Source organism: Electrona antarctica (assembly GCF_951216825.1).
Source record: "Electrona antarctica genome assembly, chromosome: 10".
Lineage (NCBI taxonomy): Eukaryota > Metazoa > Chordata > Actinopteri > Myctophiformes > Myctophidae > Electrona > Electrona antarctica.
The window spans coordinates 50,262,347-50,288,500 of NC_136791.1; the positions used below are offsets into that span (position 1 = coordinate 50,262,347).

Genomic DNA, 26,154 nt, shown 5'->3' on the forward strand with positions numbered 1-26,154 from the left:
TCAGAAATCCACAAGAGACTAGGAAGAATTGTCACATTCATTCAGAAGCAGGGGAAGACATGTCTATTTTGTGAACCCATTAAGACCTGAGGCCGACGGGGGCACGGTGGCACAGTTGGTAGTGCTGTCGCCTCACAGCTAGAAGGTCCTGGGTTCGATTCCCACTCGGGACGCTGTGGGTGCTGCTGGCGGCGTGTTTCCTCCTCCGCGTCATCAGTGCCCATACCCGAGGCGGGGTTGGCGAAAGGGCCTTTCTGTGTGGAGTTTGCATGTTCTCCCCGTGTCCCCTAGGGTAGGTACCCTCACAAAAAACATGCAGTAATCCTGGTCTCTAAACTGCCTCCCCCTGGAGGGGAAAGGAACTGGTTGGAATAACGTGTTCCTTCCACTCGCTACGTCCAACCAGGGAAACTCCCCCTGTCAGGTGTAAAGGAGCAACTTGGACACTCAGGCATGAAGGAAGGATGAGTTCAAGTCCGTTGCTCTCCCCATGTCCCCCATATATGGGGACTAGGTTGGCGGAGGGTGTGTAGAGCCCAGGATCACATTAGATAATTGACACGGGGGTGAAAAATTAGTTACAAAATCGTGGGATAAACATTATTTAAAAAAAAAAGTTGCACTCTTTCGTGCTAAGGACCCCTAAAATGTATTTGCAGGCCTCGGAACCCACATCTGAAAATATTTTGTGCCAGGGAGCCCCAGAAAAGATTTACATTAAAACACATATATAAAAAATATTCAAAATTGTCCAAACATTTTCAATATTTTTCAAAATAATTCAAAAATATGTTCAAACTCGCAGCACGGCACGAAGCCATGCATTGTGATCTTGTATATCAGTTATTTTTGAAGACCACTGTTCTAAACGACTGTTCTAAATCCTAAGAATTTTCTGAAAAACGTATGTTCTTTAAAGCTAAAATCTAAAATGACACAGATAAGATGCTTACACACACACACACACACACACACACACACACACACACACACACACACACACACACACACACACACACACACACACACACACACACACACACACACACACACACACACACACACACACACACAGGCTTATTCTTCACTTGCGAAGATCATAGGAGGAGTTTAGAGCTTTGCTTTGCGACAGGCACGTTCATGTTGGTATAATCCGATCCTTGATTCGCAGATTCTCGGGCAACTGGTGCACTTGAACCCCTGTCCTGATGCGGCTGTGGTAGAGGTCTGGGTGGGTTTGTCACCCTTTCGACGAGCACGTTTGTGTGCGTGCGCACACACACACACACACACACACACACACACACACACACACACACACACACACACACACACACACACACACACACACACACACACACACACACACACACACACACACACACACACACACACACTGCGTGTGAATAATTGTAATCAATCTGGACTGGAGAACAGGCGTGTTAGGGGATTACCGCACACATCTCATTTAAGCTCTATCCTTGAAATTGGGTCATCACATTACATCACGGAAGTGTGAAAATGGGGGTTGTATTAATGATACTAATCCCCAGCAAAACCCATCCAGTTATGCAGTCCATGTTCACTGTAGCTGCTTCCATGAAGACAGCTGCTATCCCCTCATTAATCTGCACAGTTCATACTGTACGTATGCAAGAGTTGATACACAAAGTTATGTTGTGTTTTCGAGGAAGTTTCGTGGAAGTTTTCACAGAGACTGAGAACAGAATGTTCAGTGTACACAGTAAACGTCCTGACTATAAAACTTATACTGGCAGCTGTTAGTGGGTAGAGATGCCGTTGGGTAATTAGAAGGATCCCTGAGACAGACACTTTTTAGGCCTGACGTCGAAATTAAAAAAAATGTCTTCTAAATTCTGAAATAGAAATACCTCATGTTTCTGTATCAGTGGTGCTCAAAATTTCATGTCAAGGACCCCAAAAATGATATGTAATTGACCCCCATCTGAAAATATGTTGTTCCAGGGACCCCCCAGAAGCAAATATTTGAGTTAAAGACGTTCGTTCTGAAAAAATATATGTTCCGAATTTGCGACACATTTTCACGACTTTTCAAAAATAGCAGACCTACAAGTTCGTAGCGCGCCACTCAGTGGCGCGCTATGAGCTTGTAGATCTGCTATTTTTCAATAGCTAAATTATAACAATGTTTAAAACACCAAAAGGGGTTCCCACCCAAAATGAGTTAACCCTAACAACTCTCCCCTATCTGAGCAGCCATCGGCTGGGTGAATCTGACACGGAATTACTAAAAAAAATATATTATAATAAAAGAATATTAATAAATACAATCTCACATACAAAGAAAGCAAAATTCAAGATTGCTTTCCACCTGCAAGCAGCCTCAGAAAAACTACAACTAAATTAAGTTTCTCCTAGTTTTAAGTGCTACTCTTGTCACGTATGTTGTTGTTTGCTGCTGGGGGAAAATGAAAAATAAACAAGAATCCTATTGGATATAACGTGAGTGCTGGTATTCTTTTCTATGGACTCTCCTAGTTAAAAGACAGCATAGATTCATACAAGAATAAAATAAGTAATGCAGAAAAATACTCTGAATTAAAGAAATTTAGAAATTTAGAATTATATCATAAAAATCACACCTGTGTGAACTGAGTGGTGTAAGGTCTTATATAGACTGATCAGCTGTGGTCTGACGTAATGTCTGACGTAATGAAATCACACCCGTGTGAACTGGGTGACCATAGCAACCATGCTCATTTTTTTTGGTACGAACAGACACGGGTACATTTTTTGAGTGGTGTAAACCACTCCTACAACTGGCTTTGTTAGTCTGTCTGTCTGTTCGCAAGAAATGAGCATGGTTGCTATGGTCACCCAGTTCACACAGGTGTGATTTAATTACGTCAGACATTACGTCAGACCACAGCTGATCAGGCTATATAATACCTTACACCACTCAGTTCACACGGGTGTGATTTTTTTGGTACGAACAGACACGGGTACAAAGCCAGTTGTTGGAGTGGTTTACACCACTAAAGAATAAGCATAGCCAGATAAAAATAACAGTATAAAAACTGAGCAAATTCAGATACCGATTACAGACACGGAGAGGCAACGAGTTCCAGACATGGACATACACACTGCTAGAATGATGGAGAGTGTCTGTATTGTTGTGAAGTGCACAGAGACCCCTTGGGGTGATGTTGCACTATAAATACAAATAAACTGAACTAAACTGAAACTCTGTCTCACCATGTGTTCTCCTTTGACCTTGTCCCTCTCCTGTTCACACTTTTGGTGCATCTTCCCAGCCTCCAGTCGCCTATACTCACTGCCACACCTGTCAACATGATAGACAGCGGTAATAGCTTGGATGGTAATTTTAGCCAGAACACCTATATGTCAAATGTTGCGTGAGGGTATAGCATACCCACAGGGCAGAACATTGTGACGTGAAAATGACTAATGCTTTTGACACTTTCATTTCTAGATGAATTCATTAATGAATTCATTAACCTTAACGTTGAAAATTGCGCACCGGAAAAAAATCTCTTCAAAAGATAATAAAGTGCGCCCGCTGGCCTAGCGGTCCAGGCGCATGCCACATACAGGCTCTGGCCTGACAGCGTGTCGCGTGTTCGAGTCCCGTTCACGACGACCTTTGCTGAATGCCTCCCTCTTTTCTGTCCGTCTTCACTGTAACTATCAATAAAGGCACAAAAGCCCAAAACAAATCTTTAAAAAAATAATACATAGTCCGGCAGCCGAGGTGGACGGGTGGGAAATTTGGTATAGTCTTTTTCATTGACCTAAAATATTGTCTATATCCATACATTCATGAATCCACTTGCTGACTGGCTGTCAGTATTGAGCATTTTGTATAGGGGTTTCTTGTGACCCTACCATTAACATCCTATGGCAGGCAAAAATGTCAATTTCAAATTTTCCTTTTGCTTTAAGTAGCATGTGACATGTCAAACTAGGGTTTTTTCATGATTCTGAATCAATTTCAAGCATTAGTTTTGCACAAAATACACTCATTGGGCTAAAACAGCCATATCCACCAAATGTGTCTACAATGTGCTGACCTCATCACATTTGTGCTGACCTCATCACATTTGTGCTGACCTTATCACATCTGCCTACTGTGGGCAGTGGGCAGTCACCCAAAGTGAGGGGCGCTCTATACACCATCATGCATCACATTCCGTGCTCAGCCAATCAGATGAGCACATTCCGTGCTCATATACACAAACACACAAAGCTGTGCAATGGAGGGGCTAGCGCCACTCAAAAACAGGGCTTTCCCTGTTTTTGAGTGGCGCTTTGGACCCACTTCAGACAACAGCAACATTATGAAAATCACATAATTACAATTGTTTGGGTTTAATTCACCCAACGTTAGTGTTCTAGGGTTAATGCTTCCTGCTTCTATTTTATCATCGCTGTCAGGCGCAAAAATTGTATGTCCAAAACTATTACTTTTCAGGAAATGGAAGAAAAGAACATCCAATGTACTGTAGCTATTACAATAGCTAAGCTCTCGATTTATGTACGATGGAGCTCACAACACGTTCCATGTGTAGTGCGCAACTAACTGCACTGTGTGTGTGAGCTTATAGGTAGAGCTTAAACGGTTATGTCTTGTCGTAAATCTTTGGTCTGAACTATAGGTCTATACGTCTATACGTCTATACGAACTATACGTCTCCACCCCTCCCTGACACCTTCAGCAGCTGAAACCCTCATCCACGCCTTCATTTCATCCCGACTGGACTACTGCAATAGCATCCTCTACTACGGCATCACCACAAAAACCCTCAATAAACTCCAGAGACCACATTCATGACCTCCACTGGCTCCCCGTCAAACAACGAATCGACTTCAAATTACTCCTCACCACCTACAAATCACTACACAACCTGATAAAACGCAAAACCTGGGACGACAGGGCCTTCTCTGTGGCCGCCCCTACCCTCTGGAATGCTCTCCCCAAACACATCCGAGATGCCCCCTCACTTACCTAATCTGCACTGAAAACCCACCTGTTCAAAATTGCATTTCCAAGCTGATGTGTTTTTAAACCTGTTATATGCACTGTTTTATTGGTTTTACTCTTTTAATTGTTTTTTTTCTATTAAAGTTGTCCTTTTTCTTGTTCCCCCCCTGGCACCAACACATGTAAAGCGTCTTTGAGTGTCATGAAAAGCGCTATATAAGTCCCAGATATTATTGTCTCCACTCCGTCCGTGTGTGTGTCCTTCCTTCCTTCCGTCCTTCCTTCCTTCCGTCCGTCCGTTATCAGCTAATCTCCGGTACCGTTGGCCCGATCCATGCCAAACTTTGCACACACACTCCATGGATGCCAACGACGAACCTCTGCCCCAAATATTCCTCAACGGCTTGTTATAGCGCCACCATGAGGCCGATTTAGGCAAAACACATTTCTGTAGATTACTCGTACACATTTTATCCATACATCACACAATACGGTATACACTATCTCCATAGTCATGTGATCAACACAGATCTGCACAATTTACCATCTTCCATCCTGGTTGGCTAAGATTGGCTTCCAAAGCTCACATGATTGGTCCGTTTTGAACAAAATGCCACAAATCACAAACACAGTGTCCAATTTCCATGAAATTATACACGCACATTTCCACTAGGCCGAGGACGACATGCCACTATTTATTTCCCAAATCAGCCTCACGGTGGTGCTATAACAGGCCAATTCCTGTTTTTACCTATAACTGCATTGACAACTTATGTATGCGCACTCCCTAGAAGCCATGGAAAAAACATTTTCCCTGCATCCCTCCACATCTGCCGGTTATAGCGCCACCATGAGGCCGATTTCTGCAAAACACATGGGTTATGTTAGTCGCACAGATTTCATCCAAATCTCACGCAAATCGGTACACATGATCTCTGTAGTCATGTGATCAAGACGAGCCTGTTGGATTTCTCAGATTCTACACTGATTAGCTAAGATTGCCTTCCAAAGTTTTCAGGAGTAGCCCGTTTTGTACATGATGCTATGAGTGATCTGGCTCTGCATTTCCTCAACAAAATGAAGAAAATTGTTGCAAGAAACAAACAAACAAAAAAACATGTTTATATTACTTATAACATTTTTCCAAACATCACACACACTCCTATCCTCCTGGTGGAGACCTGTGCCCAGAAGGGCACTTTTTCTAGTTATTATTATTATTATTATTATTATTATTATGCCACTAAACGAAGGTTACGTAGGTAACCATGGTTATGTGAGCGATTGGATCACTCCAATCTAGTCACGGAGATCTATCGCGCCTCGGAAAGGGTACGAGGAAGGGGAAGTGACGTACGCGGGCAAAGTGCCCTTGGAGGCGGTGCCTATACTCGCACGTCACTTTCCCGTGTATAGCACGGGAAATCATCGGTAAGTCGGAAGTCCGCTCGATGGCTCCGCCTAGCGGAGGAACTATCATATATTGGAGTGATCCAATATAGCGTTACATAACCACAAAACAGACTGCTGCATCTTAGAATTGGCTCAGACAAATTATGTTGTTATACAACGGGTACTTTGAGCATGCCCTTGTGCCACTATGGACATTTGTATTAATGGGGTAAAGCCAAGGAGAGGTGGCTTGGAGGGGGTGTCGGTAGAGTATATCTGGCACTGGATGGCCTATTATCTACCCACACAGTGCTAGACGAGAGGAGCAGCATGCAGTAAGCTATAATGAGTTGAGGTGGGCAGGGTCAGGAGGAGATGCAACTGTTTTGCCTTCCATTTCCATTTTCATGCAATAAGGTATGTTTGGTTATATATCTTGACTGCACATGAGTGATACGTATTTAATTTTCTCTCGTTCCAGGTTCAGAAATTGTGCAGTGGATGCTCAAGAATCTAAACATCGAAGACCAAGGTAACGCACCAGCAGAGAGTCAAGTTTTCATTTGAGTGAGATGACAAATCCTAGCTTATACTCTTGAGATGTTCCTTTTCATAACTTTTAGCGAAAAGGCCTTGTGCACTCCTACAAGGACAGGTGCGTCAGAGCCGGCAACCAAATGTGAATCATGAGAAGAAAAGTGTTCACCTTGTGAAAAGTTAATATATTTTAAGTTGAATAGTAAGGCAAAAAAAACTCCTCGTCCTGTTTAAGTCTTACCTGAGATACTGGAGCTTGAACAATATTAGTTTACCAAACTGATCAACTATCTACACCCTCTGATCTGTGCAAATTCTCTTTAACCCATTTTGGGCGGGAACCCCTTTTGGTGTTACCATTATGTTATGCTTTAGCTATTGAAAAATAGCAGATCTACAAGCTCATAGCGCGCCACCGAGTGGCGCGCTACGAGCTTGTAGATCTGCTATTTTTGAAAAATCGAAGAACGACTGACATAGAAACATAGCTTTTTCAGAAAACTATCAGGATGTAGAAGACATTTTTAGAATCTGATCTCAGGTCGAAATGGGTTTTAAGACAGAGACCTTCTAGGCAATATATCCAAACAAAAGACTGAGAAGAGTCAATAGACGTGCCCTAACGAGGAATATATGGCATCCAACCGAGAGAGAGGATAGGCCTGTCTGTCATCCAACAATGTGGCCAAACACAGAAAACAAGAAGTAGACTGCAAGATGCCTGGCAGACTAGAGATCAGTCACACATTTGATATTCCCTCCTCATCACCCACAATAAAAACATTCATGCTATTGGTTCTCTTTCCCCTGGAGAAGGCAGCACAGAGCTAGCCATGATAGAACACTGAGGCGGGCAGATGCCAAGTCGTTCATTAGCTTGCCCTTGACCTTTGTTAATGGTGATTGAGAAAGCCACAGCATGACAACATCTTCACTGCATAGTGTGCTACCGTCTGGGTCTAAAGGTCCTGCATGGCTGGCAGCTCAGTCCTAGTGATTTGCTGTGCTTGTTTTAACCACTTCACCTTGGCTTCCGGTCGTGAGTGGAGCGTTTTCCATATCAAGCACTGAGCACGTGAGCCAATCCTTAACAATGGTGGCCACATGATGTGAACAGTTTAGATCTATACTGACGTGAAGCCAGAGGAACCTGATGATATATACTCACTTATCACGGCAGCCCCGTTGAGATTGGCACGTGCTCCCTAGAGCAGGGGTTCTCAACCTGTGGGTCGCGACCCCTCGGGGGGTCGCCAAATTATTTTGGGGGGTCCCCAAATTATTTTCTTTCTTTTTTTTTGCAACTGAATGGCTGGAAAGTGGAAATGAAGAGTTTACATATAGTACACATAGTACATGCATACACCTTCCCTAATGATTATATCTGGTTTCAGTATTTATTTATGGTGTATTGTCTTTATTATTAAGGTTATTGTAGCAGTCAATTTATATTGGGGGTCAGGAGGGGGCGGGGCGGGGGTCCCGAGACATTGCCAAAGCATTTCCGGGGGTCCCCGGCCAAAAACTCCGGCCCTGCCCTAGAGCTCCCAGTATATGGCGCAGTGTGGACAGCAACCTAGTGGCCATCTGGAACAGCAATGGACTGTTTATACTAGTACAAAGTGTACAAATTCTATGGAAATGAAAAGGGTAAGGAAAGTAACCTGTGCATGAACACCTCCGTGGAGCCAAATTTTGGAGTGATGCTGGATTGAAAACTCAGCACATGAGCGCCCAAACACAGGTTCAATTGAGGGCCACAGGTCACATACTGTATCTGGCATCGGTTGGGGAAGCCTTTTAATATGTTTTAATTGTTCTCTGTGATTGTCAAAAATAGATACAATGCATAATTGTGAGCTATTTCTTTTTTTGGGGGGGGGGGGAGTGGGGGGGGGGGGGGGGGGGGGTTGAATATTCTCTCTCTCTCTCCTTTGAGCCTTCGGTCCTCTCTTGCTGGGAGCTTATTCTGGTGATGAGTTACAGTAGTGTCCAGACCAGGAACCCAATAAACGTGTGTGTGTGTGTGTGTGTGTGTGTGTGTGTGTGTGTGTGTGTGTGTGTGTGTGTGTGTGTGTGTGTGTGTGTGTGTGTGCGTGTGCGTGTGCGTGTGCACGTGCGCGCGTGCCTGCGCGTGTGCGTGCCTGCGCGTGTGCGTGCCTGCGTGCGTGTTTGTGTGTGCGTACTGTACACAATGTGTCTGTCACTTTTTGTTTATGTATGTGTACATTCCAGTGCCGTGTCTGTGTGGTAGAGGGTGATTCACACACATTAGTGATGTATTGTTCACACATAGCTGACTCTACATCCCTCTGCAGTTCCTTTGTGTGTACAGGTGCGTGCGTGCACATAATGTGCATCCCTGTATGTTGTGTTCATGGCATCTCTCCCTCCCTCTCTCCTTGATATGAATTAAGGCCCATTTGATAAGATTTTCTTTCTTTCTTTTTCATCTCTGGAAACCCAAACTACACTGTAAAATCCTCAAGTCCATTGGTATGCAATTTGCAATACTTGCATGTCTTGCAAATACTGTATACTGTATAGGAAAGGTTATAGATTGCCTTGCAGAAATCAGATAACTGCTTGAGGAATGCTAAATATTATGAAGTGATATATTAGTAGTAAAGGAGTAGAAAATAAGTAGGAATTGTATTCCTATTCGAAATGATCCCATCATCTTATCTAAGTAACTCTGCGGTCCTACGTTCTCCCACTGCAGATTTTCATTTGATAACTAAAGTGCCCGGCCTTCCAGGTTCCTTTAAACATTTGTATCTAAGTCTGTGGTGACATTATATTCTCAGTCATTCTAATGGCTGGCTTTGTTGTCGATGTTCTAAGTTTGGTTTGGTTTGGTTTGGTTTGGTTTATTTATCTCAGTCATTTTTAAACAATACAATTGAACATTCAGAATGAGGGTTACAAAGTTACAGTTTGACTGAAAAGGTTTGGGCTGAAGCCGAAACTTATTATGCCCACCTTAATAATTCAAATAATAAAAGGAAAAAAAGGAATAGTCACCAAGTTCATGGCCATCAATGGATTTGTCCTTCTCTCTCTACACGCTATTGCGTCTATAAAAATAAGTATCAACTTTTAAAGAGAGTCAGGATGTTCTTGAGCATTGTCTTTAAAATCGGGGGTTTGGATATTGCTATTGGTTCCTTGCCCAGAAATGTGAAACACAAAAAAATAGAGAAGATAGATAGACAGTACAGATACAGAAAATGGAGATACAGATGGGAGTAGAAAGACTACTAACTAGAAAAAGTGCCCCTCGGGGCACCGGTCTCCACCAGGATAATAGCATTTGTGATGTTTGGACAAAATGTGTATAGGAGTAATATATGAAGAGATGTGTGTTGAACACGTGACTGTAGAGATAGTGTAAACCAATTTGCGTGATAAAATCTGTGCTATAACAGGCCTGGATGCCAAACAAAGAGGTTCGTCTTTGGCATCCAGGGAGTGGGTGTGCACAGTTTGGCATCGTCCGGGCCAACGGTGCCGGAGATTAGCTGTACATGGACGGACGGACACACACACACGGTCTGACGGAGTGCAAAACATACTCTCTCCTCATGCCTTCGGACTGGTGGAGACAATAATAAATAAGGAGTAAGCAGGTAGTCACGCACAGGGACTAGGAGAGGAGTACCAGAACCCCAAGTATACTACTGAAAGAACCCTTTGTTAGCGGGAATCAGCAGTAGCATATATGTGGTTTAATCAGCATGATGTACTTAAAAGAATGGTATTCCATTTGTCTATTGTAACATTCCTGTATAAGTAGTCTGTGCCCAGGATCCTATCTCCTGTTTCCGTAGGCAGCTCGTTGTACAAGTACACCCGATATGACGCTAGTATGATGCAAAGACTTAGTCCCAATCCAACCCTTGATGCTGAGTGCCAAGCAGGGAGGCATGATAAATGATTATAGGTACCATTTTGCAGTCTTTAGTTTGACCCGTCCGGGGATTGAGCCCCCGATCTCCAAAATCTCAGGACACGCAGACACTCTTAGGGCCGATTTATACTCCTATTTTACCGCTGTTTCGGCGCTGTAGTGCCGAAATGATTTCGGCTCGTCAGAAATTTTCAGTAGCACCGAAGAGCCGACTTTAGGACGGTACCCCGCCCCCCCGAACCTCAAATGACGTCACATTGTAGGCTCTACAGAGCCGAACCGACTTTTATTCGGCTCTAAAATAGGAGTATGAATCGGCCCTTAGCCTGGCATGGACAGACTAATGATTTCGCTCTGGCAGATTTGGCTATAGGACAGCAGGTCACTCTAACCTCAAGGCGACTGTGCTTGTATCAATACTGTATGGAGCAATGTCAATTGGTCCCAGTGATATGTTTTTCATCATATAAACCTTCAACTATGACTGAACGTAATTATGAGGGCAAAGGCTTTTCCCTTTGGACTGATTTAACTGAAATGCCACCTTTCGTACCACCTGCAATTAATGATTTACTGATTACAGCCAGAAGGGCCAGTGGAATTCATATACAATACAACCATGGATCAGCATTTGATGAAGACAAATCATTTCAACAAAAATGTGAAGCTCTTACAGTATATGTCTAGTTCATATTTCCGTAAGGCAGATAAAACCTCAAAATCTATAGCTCTGTTCATCATAGAGATGGGCATGACAGACATTGTCTAGCCTTTCATCTAAATTACACAAATACAATTTAGATTTCTCACCACTTTTCTTTAAATATATAACATGGCTTAAGAAATGTAATTGCATTATATTTGGCCATGCTCCAAATGTTTGGGTTTTTTCGCAAGTATACCCGGCAATACCTCCTGTTCAATCTGTGGGATATTTTCCCTGAGGGGTCTGAGGTCTGCCTTTCTTGGCAGCCGTAAGCCGGATTTATACTTTTTGCGCAGCATGTCTTGCACAGAAAATGGCAGATCTACAAACTCACAACATGTCATAGCGTGAGTCTGTGTGACACGCTGTGAGCTTGTAAATTAGCTATTATATGTTTTGTGCATATGCTCATCATCACACTTCGCTGTCTGGATGAATGAATGGCTATTTAACCGATTTTGGGCGGGAACCCCTGTTGGTGTTTTAAACATTATGTTATAATTTAGCTATTGAAAAATAGCAGATCTACAAGCTCGTAGCGCGCCACCGAGTGGCGCGCTACGAGCTTGTAGGTCTGCTATTTTTTTTAAATCGTGAAAATATTTATTTCAGAAAACTGGAGGATTTAGAAGAATGTTTTAAAATTTTGAGGTCAGGCCTAAATGGGTTAATGGCCTCTAGATCCAGCGGTGATAAAAGCGATCGCCGATGCCTTCCCGAGCGTTTCTGAATATCTAGCAGATTCGATTTTTGACTCTCTCGCCAACTGACTACAGTATGAACGGGGTTGTGGCCGCACACCGAGAAGGTCTGTATTACAGCCAATGAGAGCACAGGACAGCTGTGCTCACAGACAGAAAGTCTGTCTGTCTGTCTGTCTGTCTGTCTGTCTGTCTGTCTGTCTGTCTGGATAGATCATAGATAACCTTTATTCCGTGGGTAAATCCAGGTGTCATACATATTGGTAGCTATTAGCCTAATATTGCTGTTATAGTCTATATAAAACCAACGCATCTCACTTGAATATTGTTGATAAAACCTTGGAATCTACACTGCAGTGCAAACATTGTGTGTGTGTGTGTGTGTGTGTGTGTGTGTGTGTGTGTGTGTGTGTGTGTGTGTGTGTGTGTGTGTGTGTGTGTGTGTGTGTGTGTGTGTGTGTGTGTGTGTGTGAGAGAGAGGTGGGCATCACAATTATGAGCTCAAAAGAGATTTTGAAAAGGAAGAGGGACTGAAGAGTGACTATAACAATTAATGAGAACAAATGGGTGAAATAATTTGGGGTCAGAAAAAAAGATTAGTTTAAAATAAACTAAAGTGACAACATGACAGGGATATTCTAGGTAGCATTTGCCATGCTCACCTATAATGATCCCCAAAACAGGAATGTGTCTTGCGCATGTATCATGGGATCCTGCATCTACATGAGTCAAAATGAATTGGAATAAAAACGCGCGCACACACACACACACACACACACACACACACACACACACACACACACACACACACACACACACACACACACACACACACACACACACACACACACACACACACACACACACACACACACACACACACACACACACACAGCAGCAACATAGTACATTGGAGCAGAGAAGCAGAGTATTGTATTTATGAGTAAACATATAATTATAAATGTATGGGTCATGGTTTATTCATGTTCCTATAGGGCCAGTCTGGCCTAGAGAGACCTAGAGAATGTATAACAAATCTGAGGGGTCAGGAACGTGTGTATGAATATGTGCACATCAGTGAATATTAATGTACACTTCATGTGTTTGCAATATACACATGTACTGTGTGTCTGTGTGTGTGTGTGTGAGTGTGTGCGCGTGCGCGTGCGTGCGTATTTGAGTGTGTGTGTGTGTATGTGCGTGATACCTGGGGTGCATTTCTCATGCGCTCTCACCAAGACAGTCTACAGTCACGAACAATAGAAAGGACTGTGCTTGTTTGTTCCAGTGGAGGCGTTGCACCTAGGGACCCTGATGGCCGCCCATGGCTACTTCTTCCCCATCTCAGACCACGTGCTCACTCTGAAAGATGACGGCACTTTCTATAGGTTTCAGGTAAGAAACGCTCAATCATGTAATGATATTCTTGTCATGGTAGAAAGTGACGGCGTAGCCTTGTCTGTAGAAGTATCAAAGGATATACAGTATGGTAATCTGAGTATTAGTGTCAGTTGCTTTACAAAAATCATGTGGCTCTTTTGACCCGTTAAGAGCGGGAAAGCAACTGTGTCATTTTAGATTTGAATCACTTTAACCATTAATTTATACTTTGCTTCTCACCCTCAGGCGTCTTACTGGTTATAATATACTGATACTCTATGTTGTAGTGACAGACAGGGAGAGCAGCTGGCATAGGGTGAAAACAGTCTTTTTAACGTCAATTTAGACTCTAAATTGACGTTAAAAACAGCTCAAGCACCACCAAGCTCTACTGAATCGCCCGAGGCCCTAGGTGCGTGTGCGCGTGTGCGTGTGCGTGTGCGTGTGTGTGTGTGTGTGTGTGTGTGCACACATACACGTACACGTACACGTACACGTACACGCACACCAGGCTACACTTTCCTCTTAACATCTTATTTAATCACATTCAGTCAGTATGATGATGCCCAGAGATGGCTGTGGGTCTTCACTGAGTGCTCACCCAAAAGCACTTACGCACAGTCCCTTTATGACTTGTTTAGTAGCCAATCAGTTAATCACCACAATATAGTAGATTGGTGGGCTCAAGCACACTGATGATATATTAGCTTTTTATTATTCCACTCATGTTTTGTCTCCAACTACTACCACATAAAATGCCAATCAAACTTTAAAACGGTTCACCTTTTAGTGGTCTGTGGCAGTTCTTTTTGTAATGTTTTAAATATTTGATGAAAATAATATTTGATGAAAAAATGTATTTAAGCCATTTTGACCTGAGATCAGATTCTAAAAATGTCTGTTTGAAAATGACAGTTTTCCCTGGATTTACCAGTCCTTACTGATCCACAAAATGTCAATTTGATAAAACCAATTACAAGCAGAGAAGTGGACTCAGCCATTTCCAGGCTAAAAGCAGGGAAGTCTCTGGGTTCAGAGTTGTCCCCATTGTTGCTCAATACTTTCAATGGGATTCTGTGGGGAGGCGATGCCCCGCCCTCGTGGAAGGAGGCCATTATCTCGGTCATTCCAAAAGAGGGAAAAGATCAACTAGAATGTGACAATTATCGACCAATACGTGTTTTAAATTTAGATTATAAACTTTGCACCTCTATTATGGCTCGGAGGCTGGAGGACATTTTGTCCTCCATCATAAGTCTGGACCAAGCAGGCTTCTTATGTGGGAGGCAAACCTCAGACAATATAGGTCACTACACATCTTAGGTCAAACTACTAAGGACAATTCCAAATCAATCCTAGTAGCCCTAGATTCTAGGAAAGCCTTTGATTCTGTTCGGTGGACTTTCCTTTACAAAGTAATGGCGAAATTTGGTTTTCATGAAAATGTTATAAAAGTTATCCAGGCCCTATACGACAAACCTAAGATTAATGGAGATTTGTCTGATGCTTTCTTTTTGAAACGTGGTTCGAGGCAGGGGTGCGTAGTCTCCCCTCTCCTCTTCGATTTATTTATTGAACCCCTAGGCCAATTAATAAGACAGAGTGAAGCCGTCAAAGGCATAAATATGGGGGGTATCCGAAAATGACAGTTTTCTGAAAAAGCTATGTTTCTATGTCAGTCGTTCTTCGATTTAAAAAAACTTGCAGACCTACAAGCTCGTAGCGCGGCACTCGGTGGCGCGCTATGAGCTTGTAGATCTGCTATTTTTCAATAGCTAAAGCATAACATAATGCTAACACCAAAAGGGGTTCCCGCCCAAAATGGGTTAATGGGCGTAATTTTTTCACTCAATCTCGTCTTTCATATTTTCACCTAGAAACGTCATTATAACTTTAAAATGTTCAGCTGCAATTGGAATAGAATAGATCTTTCTAGTGGGAAGAATGTTCAAATCCATTTATTCTTGCACCTTTTTTGCAGTGCTTGAGGATAGGGATCCTCGATCCGATCCGATCATGTTATTTTGAGCATCTGCCGATGCCGATTTCTCCCGATCCGATATTAATATTTTATAGAACACGTTTATGCCATATCACAATAGCACAATATCCCAAATCACTGACAATATCCAGTCTAATATCATGATAATGATATAATATTGATACTAGGGATGTCCCGATCACGTTTTTTGGCTCCCGATCCGATTCCGATCATTTAAAAATGACATGATCGGCCCCGATTTCCGATCACCCGATCCGATCGGGACAACCTTACTTGAGGAACATCATGTGCACGTTCCAATGTATTTTAACAATATACAGTAACAGACTAAATAGAGACACTGAGGCCAATCAGTACATGATGACACACACTGCTTTACAAAACACAGTTCAACAATACATAATATTCCACCAACAATGTTTTCACGATCGTTAACACACAAAAAAAGTGCACAACCTTCACTTCATGTACCTAATCCCTCAACACAATTTGCACTACTTCACACTCCCTTATCTGCATTAGACTGCTCAGACTTTCCTTCTTTACACTCCGATGTCAATTACACATCACCTTGTTGTCCAAACACTACACACAATGTTCAGTTGTTGCACACACTTCTCACGTAAAATCTCAAAGCATCAACCTACGTACAACACACAAATATTCAAATCTCTAAACATTCAGGTCTTTTGAGCAATTTACTGTCTGGGACAATGTGAGCTTCCACTGGGCTGCTCAAGTGCGTGAGTGGTTCCTTCCAGGACCATATTTCTCGTTTCCTGAAATTTGTCTGCTGTTTTGACTATGAAAAAAGTAGCTACACTTGAAAGAATTGCTCATTCTCCAGAGTCAATGGCATTCATAGTCAATGTCATTTCTATGATTGTGTTTTGCACTTCATTGTGCTGGTAGTGTGCAGCAAATGCTTAGTTGTGCGTCCTCAATGAATGGTATGTGTGCGTCATTTGAAAATATGGCTGTGTGTACCAAATGAAAGCACAAGTTCCATTTTGGGAACAGTTAAGAGATTTGATGGCAAAGAGTCATCATGGAAAAGGGGTGTCAGGGTTTAGCATTTTGTGTGTTAGGTTTTCAGTTTTGTGTGTGCAGTTTTGAGAATGCCGTTAGGTTGTGAAAAACTTGTGTTAACAATAGTGGAAAAACTGTATTAATACACTCCTCTTTTTTCCCAGACTCCTTACTTTTGGCCATCAAACTGCTGGGAACCAGAAAACACAGATTACGGTGAGAGAGAGAGAGAGAGAGATTGAGAGATCAGATTGTTCTATTAGATGTTTAATGGCTGCATTGTGCGTTGTGCACCATTTACCCAGGATGATAATGTAGACAATATGTTATCTAATAGAGAGCACCCTGAAGGAGTTAAGATAAGTTAGCAACAGAGCAGTCCCTGTAGTGTAGAGAGATACAGTATGATAGTCATTTTAAATTGTGCTCTGGTCTAATCAAACACACATGCAGTGGCCCATTGCACAGAGAGATGAATTAATTACATTTTATTGTGTATAATATGTCTCAAAGCCCCACATTCTAAATAAATACAGCTGATTACACTAAACTTTAGTGTAATCAGCTGGGGGGGGGGGGGGGGGGGGGGGGGGTCCGGTATCCTATAGTTCAACGAACCATTTTTTATTTCAATAGTAATTAGACTGATGCTACACTCTTAATTACCTGATTATCTCTGGACAGGACCGTCTGCTAAATGCCTAATTGACAAGTACAATTACAATTTAGCCATTTAGCTCTTAATCCAGAGCGATTTACATTAAGCAATAACAAAAAGCATGGCATACATCACATATATAAAAAGTAGTTATCATGAAACATGCGTAAGCTGCGTAAGTCTCGAGTACCACAGCAATACATATCCTCAGCTCAACCCTCTCATCCAAATATGGCCACTTCGGGTTGCAAAGATGTGCTGCTAGATCTTTCGTCTGTTTTTAAGTTGTAGGAGAACTTAAGTAACGGATAATTAAAGATGTGGGCAAAGAAAGGCCTGTGTGTTAGGGATTCAGGAATGTCTTTGTATCATGCTTTTCGAAACAAGGTTACAAAGTGATTTACAAAACAAGGATAAAAAGAGAACGCCCTTGCTTAATTTGTCATGCATGTGGAGGGGTGCATATGGCAGGCATGCACACACACACACACACACACTTAGGCACATGTGGAAAAACAGAAAAAGATATACTCCCACACACCTGCTTGCATATGCAAACATTAAAATGCGCACACGCACGCACGCACGCACGCACGCACGCACGCACGCACGCACGCACGCACGCACGCACGCACGCACGCACGCACGCACGCACGCACGCACGCACGCACGCACGCACGCACGCACGCACGCACGCACGCACGCACGCACGCACGCACGCACACACACACACACACACACACACACACACACACACACACACACACACACACACACACACACACACACACACACACACACACACACACACACACACACACACACACACACACACACACACACACACACACACACACACACACACACACACACACACACACGACAAAACTGAGCTCAAGTTGTCTGCATCTCCTGACTCTCTCTCACTCTCTCAGCTGTTTACCTCTGCAAAAGAACGATGCAAAACAAAGCACGACTGGAGCTTGCCGATTATGAGGCGGTAAGTAAAACAGGTCCTTAGAAACAGATGTTTACTGTATATATCTCTCAGCTAGCACTGCTGTCAATATTTATCTCTAGTTTGTTGTTGTTCATTTTGTACTCTTTTCCACAAAACCGGAGAAAGAAATGAATCACTAAGCTGGTGTTTTTCTTTTTTTCCCTCCTTATCCTAGCAGGATCCATTTATGGACCTTTTAGACACAAGACACATAATTAACCCACATGTCTGAAAAGCTTTTCACTTTTGTCACATTTTCAGGAGAGCTTAGCGAGACTACAGAGGGCATTCGCCAGAAAATGGGAGTTCATATTTATGCAAGCAGAAGCACAAGCAAAGTAAGCGTTTGTTGAGAACCACTGAATGTTCACACGGCACGACAGTTTCCACTTGTGTCACACTTAGATGGGGGAAAGAAACACAACCCTCTGATATATGTGACCAGGTCTAGCAAAATGGTCCTCATCTCGCCTATAATGAAAAGGCAGAAAATCTAAAATAAACTTGATTTTTTTTTTGTGATTTTCGTTTCGTTTCATATTAACACAGCTTGAATGTTGAAGAAAGTTTTCATTCCAACAGATTATTGATTTGGTCAAATTAAATGTATACATTGATAAGTCAAAGTAGGCTAGCCAGCTCTAGGTGTTGAAATGTTGTGAACATTGTGAAGGGGATTTTCTCAGCTTTGGGTAAAACGGCACAATCATTTTAAAATGGTCATATCTCCTTCAAATATTTTCCAATTCCATTGAATGATACATCATATGAAAGCTTACATTCTGTACTTTAATAATCTGTAAAAATTACTCTGGTCGAGATGAGGCCCTATTTGCCAGACCCGGTCACATATGACCAAAATAGCCATCGTGTGAACATGGTTATTTCAATCAAATCACGATCATATTGTATACTCCTAATGCTAGCATTGTGTAATGCAACATCAAATGCGAGGTGAATATAGCGTGATGGAGTACATGCTATGGATAATAGTCATCTTATTATCGAGATAATTAAGCATTGCGTTAGTTCTTTGCAGAAACATGGCAGTCATACGTGCCCAGCTGTCAGCCTGCTGAAAGCCTTTCTAATCAGCCAAGCTTTTCTACACACCAATCACAGCCCCTTCTTTCTCACAACAAGGTGGTTCCATTTAAATATGGCTCCCTCCTACACTGGATCTCTGCTACTCGATTGCTGCCACTCACACACTGCTTCTGGCAAAGCTTTGCCTCCATGCACCTCTAGTTTAGTGTCTTGCATGGCTCCAAAGTTAAAACCGAAAAGGTTCATCTGAAATTCAATTTATTCTAAAGTTAAACAGAATTTCAATGTTTGTATTGGTCTCGACTTAAGCTTTGGCCCCACTCTTGTATAGCCATTGGGGGTTTCTGCATTGCATTCCCTGATTTAGCGTGAGTGTTCCTGTCAGAATGTATTTAATAAATGTCTATCTATGTCTCAGAGTGGACAAGAAAAGAGACAAAATTGAGAGGAAGATCCTTGACAGTCAAGAAAGAGCATTCTGGGATGTGCACAGACCTGTGGTGAGTGGCACCTTCCTCCTTGTAGATCATCATCGTGTGCATCGTCTCTCTCATCAGCGCCATCGTCATTTTGCAAAACCTAAGTCACTGAATTCCCAAACAAAAAGCCATTATCAACCATCATTTGCATCATCAATCTCACTGTGATGAAGATTTTTGTGTGAACACAAATCATGTCCTTTCATTAATTTTGCCTGTCTATTATTAACCCATTTTGGGCGGGAACCCCTTTTGGTGTTTTAAACATTGTTATAATTTAGCTATTGAAAAATAGCAGATCTACAAGCTCATAGGGCACCACCGAGTGGTGCGCTACGAGCTTGTAGGTCTGCTATTTTTGAAAAATCATGAAAATATTTATTTCAGAAAACTGGAGGATTTAGAAGATTTTTTTTTAATTTCGAGGTCAGGCCTAAATGGATTAAGCCATTATTATTATTCATGTGACACAGTCTTCAGCTGAATGTGTGATTCACTCCGGTGCATGATGTTGGGGTTATATATAACCTTGTGCCCACTCCGCGAAGAATTTCAGCACTCAGTCATTTACCGTGTCTGGCTCATTTCAGCCTGTTCCACTCTGGGGGGGGTTATGAATGATGCACACTTCACAGTGTCTCCACAAAAGGCACTCTGAGGACATTATGGAGAATGACAAAATGTATGAAATGAAAAAGGAAAACAAAGAACATTGAAATTCCTGCCACAATGAAGGTCCGTACAAGGTACACACCAGGAGCGTTTATTTTGTGTGTTTGTGCGTTTATTCACTTCACTCCTGGTGTGTAATAATGACCTTTAAGCCACTGCACCAGGGGACTGCGCTACACTTTATTTAGAACAGGTCAGATCTGGTCTAGGGCCAATCGCTTTCTGACTTTAACAACTTGAATCACCCATGGGCAGTAGTAAAGTAAAGTAGTCAGTGGCGTGCACAGATAGACACTAGGGGGTGCTAGAGCACCCCCTGCCCTTTTGGAAATGTGCCCTTTTGAGAAAAAAAAAGGGCACATTTTTTTTGATTTTTCAAAAATAGCAGACCTACAAGCTCGTAGCGCGCCACTCGGTGGCGCGCTATGAGCTTGTAGATCTGCTATTTTTCAATAGCTAAAGCATTACATAATGCTAACACCAAAAGGGGTTCCCGTCCAAAATAGATTAAGGCAACCAGCCGGTTCCACGCGCTGCACAAGGTGCCCTTTTTTAACTTGAGCACCTGCCCCTCTAAATGTCTGTGCACGCCACTGAAAGTAGTAATTACTACAACATGGGCTCTCTGGGTGTGAAAATGACCACCGTTTTGAGTGTACAAATGGAACCAAATGGACCCTAACGGGTCCATTTAGTTCCATTTGTACACTCTCAGAGTTAAATTAACATTGATTTTACAATATAAATTGGGGTCTCAGAGATAGAAATCCCATTAAATGGGGGTCCGTAGCCTAATGCATATCAAACTAGGAGTGAAAATGGTTGAAAATCACTGCTAGAGCCATACAAATCTTCTGTTATGGGGGTCCTTGGCATACCTTTTCAAATGGGGGTCCGCAGGCTAATGAGTGTCAATTTGGGGGGTCCTTGACATGAAAAAGTTTGGGAACCACTGATCTATCTATCTATCTATCTATCTATCTATCTATCTATCTATCTACATTTTAGAGGCATTAAAAGGTCTTCAAAGTCCTTAATGGTGACTTTAGTGTCAGTCACTTTAGTGTCTATTAAATGTGCAGATACCCTGTACTGTATGTGTGTACACTGTATTATGCAGCATGTTGATTTGTTTTCTGAAAGAAAACAATTTTACACATTAAGCAAATCATGATTTTGGGACCCCCCAAAATCATGTGGGTTTGAGAACCACAGTGGAGGCTGCATGGTACAACCAGGGACTGAAGTACACGTGGGGGAAGTTGTAAATTAAAGTTAAGTTTTAACTGGGGATTACATTTTAACATTTTTTGTCGACTAAAATTTACAAAAAAGGTTTGATTACCTTTTCACTGACTAAAACTAAATAAATACTAAGCTATGATGACTAAAACTATGACTACAAGAAGAGATCCAGTAGAGCTAAAAGTAATTTTATGTTTGGTTACGCTCGGTTGTTGCACTTTGTCAAATAGGTCTACATCTATTCTAAGGTAGCATATAGACATATTTCCCTGCTCATTACTGTGCACAGATGTTATTATATATTATATATACATATACATACATCTTGTTTGAGCACAAATGCTTTTTGAGAACCCACACATTTTCAGGCTTCGCGTGCATGCTGTGCGGCCCCCCACACACATTCATTCTACAGTTGTGGCCCCCAGCCTAATCTAGTTGAATATCCCCGGTCTAGGTAGTATTCCTGACATAGCGATAGTGTTCGCTCCGTACTCCGGGGAATAATGGGCAGAGGACTCTGCTGCATTCCTCCACAAGCTGCACCTCCATGGGTAATTGAAAAAAATAAAACATAAATAACAAGTTCAATATATGCCTGCTTGGAGCAACATAATCAATATTAATTCTGATTTCACAGTGACTCCGTCAGGCCACTTACCACTGTTCCCTTGATGATGGACCTAACTGTATATTAAGCTTGTTCAATCAGCTGGAATTTACCCACTGAATGCTTGATTACACTCTGGTCTGGTCTACTTGTTTTTGAAGAATTTGATGGACCATTGTTTGCCTGTTACCTCCCAGTAAAATACTGTAGCATTATGCAGTAGGAAAAATGTCGTGACTCATTTCAGAGTTTTAGTCAGTGGTACAGTGGCACAGCTTGATGTAACTGCATGGAGTCCCTTGCAGAAACTTCACCGAATATAATTAATGAATGGATGAAATAATTTAGAAATGAATAGAAAATAGAAAAAAACTTGCAAATCTACACACAGCACGATGTGATGTGATGCGATGCAACGCACATGTGAGCTTGTTGTATAGGCTGACAGCGATAATGAAATGAAATGATTACTATATTTACCCAGGGTATCTGGGCTAAGCTCAAGAACTTGTTTCCAGCCAGGCCCTGCTCATAGAACACATTTCATCGTAGTGGTTCAATGCCTTGTTCAAGGGCACTTCAGCGGTGGTAATTTTAACGTGTCGGACCGCTGATTCGAACTGGCTCCGCTATCCGTTCGGCCACCGCTGCCACCAATACATCATACAGTTAAGTAATAGCTAGGGTTTAAGTGGTTAATGCATACGGTATGGAAGCCTTCAATTATGTTCCGTAAAGCCAGCAAAATCCTCGACAGACTCCAGTATATGCAGCACTCGAGCTGCCGGGGTTCTCACCCGCACCAGGCAAGCCCTCATCCAGCTTCACTACCCATTTTAAATCTCTCAACGTCCTGGTTCGAAACAGGTGGTAAGCATTGAGGGATTTAAAATGAGCGCTCCCCAACCTGAACAACACTTGTTCATGGCTACACCGATTTTATTCAGAAACTATAGTAAAATACGCACATCACTTCATGGAGGTGCTGGGTTCAAAAAGTAACATAGGAAAAGAGAGGAAGCCGCACACTCATATGCTCCGAAGGATAAGTTTATTGACGACGTTTCGAGCCAAGGCTCTTCATCTGGTCAAACTCAAGATGTCAGTGATCCACCCACTTAAGTAGACACCCATGGGTCACGTTACTAGTGTGGGTGGAACCAACACAACATGGTCATTAGATCAATTAATGAAATATCATTAAATATAGTGTTACACATTTCTCAAATCCACAGCCGTGGAATAAGCAAAAGGACATCATGATTATTATAGAATCTAGGATAGTGATTCACATAATCAGGTATTATTACTTAGGCAACAATTCGAATATATACAGTGTACAATAAAGAAATTATAAAAAATGGCTGATGGGGAAGTCCTCGTTCATTCCCTTTGGGGACATTGTATTCAAAGTGTAAATCCAAAAGGATTCACGTTGTAGCAATAGTCTATTTTGATCCCCTCCTCGCCTGGGGGATTTTACATGTTCAATCCCCTGATATCTCAGAGTGGCCACAGTATGTTTAGCGGACAAAAAATGCATTGCAACCGGGCTTTTTGGATCTTGGTTGCGAATGCTACTTCTATGCTCGCTCATGCGTGTTTTTAACGCCCTGTTGGTCTTGCCAACATACCCTAGACCACATGGACATTTGAGCAAGTATATAACATTTTTGGTTGTGCATGTTATAGTGCCCTTGATGTCATAGTTTTTACCCGTGAGTGGGTGCGTAAAAGTGTGGCTCTTAGTGGTGAAGTTGCATTGTGAGCAACGGCCGCATTTATAATTACCATCAGGGATTTGAGTCAAAAAGTTAGATTCTGGCGAGATAGGAGTGAGATCTGATTTGACAACCGTTTGCCTAATATTGGGAGGACGTTTGTAAACAACCCTAGGTATTTCTTTAAAAGTATTGGCCAGTTTGGGGTCGCTGCTGATGATGTACCAATGTTTCTTTATAGCACATTCAAATTCTTGAGTTTGACCAGATGAAGAGCCTTGGCTCGAAACGTCGTCAATAAACTTATCCTTCGGAGCATATGAGTGTGCGGATTTTATTGACACAAAGTTGCTCATAACATGACAAAGGTGGATTTTGTTTTTAACCCATTTTGACCTGAGATCAGATTTTAAAAATGTCTTCTACATCCTGACAGTTTTCTGAAAAAGCTATGTTTCTATGTCAGTCGATCTTCGATTTTTCAAAAATAGCAGACCTACAAGCAGTGGCGCGCTATGAGCTTGTAGATCTGCTATTTTCCAATAGCTAAAGCATAACATAATGCTAACACCAAAAGGGGTTCCTGCCCAAAATGGATTAAAATGAGCGCTCCCCAACCTGAACAACACTTGTTCATGGCTACACCGATTTTATTGAAAAAAGGTTATCTTTGAAAAATAACCTTTTTTCAGTATGCTTTATTGCCCTACGCACCTGTCAATAGCCTTGAGGTGTGCATCTGCCTTTTGCTAAAAAAATACACCGATTTTATTGACACAAAGTTGCTCATAACAGGACAAAGGTGGATTTCGTTTTTAAACATAGCCTTGACAGAAACAAAAAGGATAGAGGTGCAATATTGGTGAGTTTATCGTCGTCTAATACGATCCGATGGGTCTTTTCTGTTTGGTGAATGGGGCTGTCAAGGGAAGGAATTGCAATTTAAAGGTTGGATAGCCTCTTAAGTTTCTTCCAGCTAACTTCGTTCCAGAATCTGCAGTCCAGACTAGTTCACGGGTCTGCAGTCCACCACATAACACCAGCAGCCTGCAGACTCTTGGGGAAAGAGCCCCACCCGTTGGAACTCACTCTTGGCAAAGACCTGCAACGTTGCATCTTTGGCCACTTTAAAAAAATAAAGTGAAAACTTTCCTGATTACCAAGGCCTATGGTCTCGTTAAATTGTTCATCTGTTCTTGCATTGGTTTTGTCCGTCTCACTTTGTGCAGAGTATACTTGGGTCCCTTGAAAGGCACTATATAAATTCCATTATATTACCGTTATTAAAGATTGATGTTCTGCTGCCATCTCAGTATAAATTCATCCAAGACTGTTGTGAAATTCTTTTAGAGACGCGTTCCTCTTTGATTTATATATAATGTACATGTACTTTTTATTTTCACAGCCTGGATGTGTGAACACAACAGAAGTGGACATAAAGAAGTCCTCCAGAATGAAAAACCCCCATAAGACAAGAAAGGTACAGCTTTCTACCATCGGTGCCTTTTAGGGGGATGAGGCTTTGATAAGGGTGACAAAAATAGCAGATCTACAAGATAACAATGCATCACGTTGAGATTCTCGTGATACATGCAATTGTTGACACACGATAGCCTCGTACGATGAAGTATACATCAGGCTTTAGTACCCAGTGCCGGCCATGAGAAATTTGGTGACCTAGGCAAGATTTTTCCTGTGTTCCTGGCACCCCCAGGTGGCTGATGGCTTGGCCGGGCCGGTACTGTTAGTACCAAGGGATTAAATTAATTTCGCTCCAATGCCACTAAAATGTGGAACGCCCTACCAACAGCCATTAAGATATGTGAATGTCCTTGACTCCTGTTTTCCTGGCACCCCCAGGTGGCTGATGGCTTGGCCGGGCCGGTACTGTTAGTACCAAGGGATTAAATAAATGTCGCTCCAATGCCACTAAAATGTGGAACGCCCTACCAACAGCCATTAAGATATGTGAATGTGAATCCCTTGACTCCTTCAAAACCGCTCTCAAAGAGCACCTACGGACGTCTGCAATTCGAAACTGGCCCCCGTAATAAAAATCAAAGTCCCCCCACCCCTTTTTT

At 42.2% G+C, this 26,154-nt stretch overlaps 1 protein-coding gene across 1 annotated transcript in view; it reads left to right on the plus strand.

Moving 5' to 3' along the window:
- The window catches only part of rgs7a (regulator of G protein signaling 7a), a gene marked incomplete at its 3' end in the record, with an annotated part of 103,467 nt that overhangs the window by 71,578 nt on the left and 5,735 nt on the right, over window positions 1–26,154 (plus strand). Inside the window, exons 4-10 of the mRNA XM_079511963.1 lie at window positions 6,858–6,908; window positions 13,519–13,625; window positions 16,806–16,857; window positions 18,235–18,299; window positions 18,561–18,637; window positions 19,765–19,846; window positions 25,479–25,553. Of these exons, the coding sequence (XP_079368089.1) occupies window positions 6,858–6,908; window positions 13,519–13,625; window positions 16,806–16,857; window positions 18,235–18,299; window positions 18,561–18,637; window positions 19,765–19,846; window positions 25,479–25,553 (509 nt within the window). The remainder of the gene's footprint in view (window positions 1–6,857; window positions 6,909–13,518; window positions 13,626–16,805; window positions 16,858–18,234; window positions 18,300–18,560; window positions 18,638–19,764; window positions 19,847–25,478; window positions 25,554–26,154) is intronic.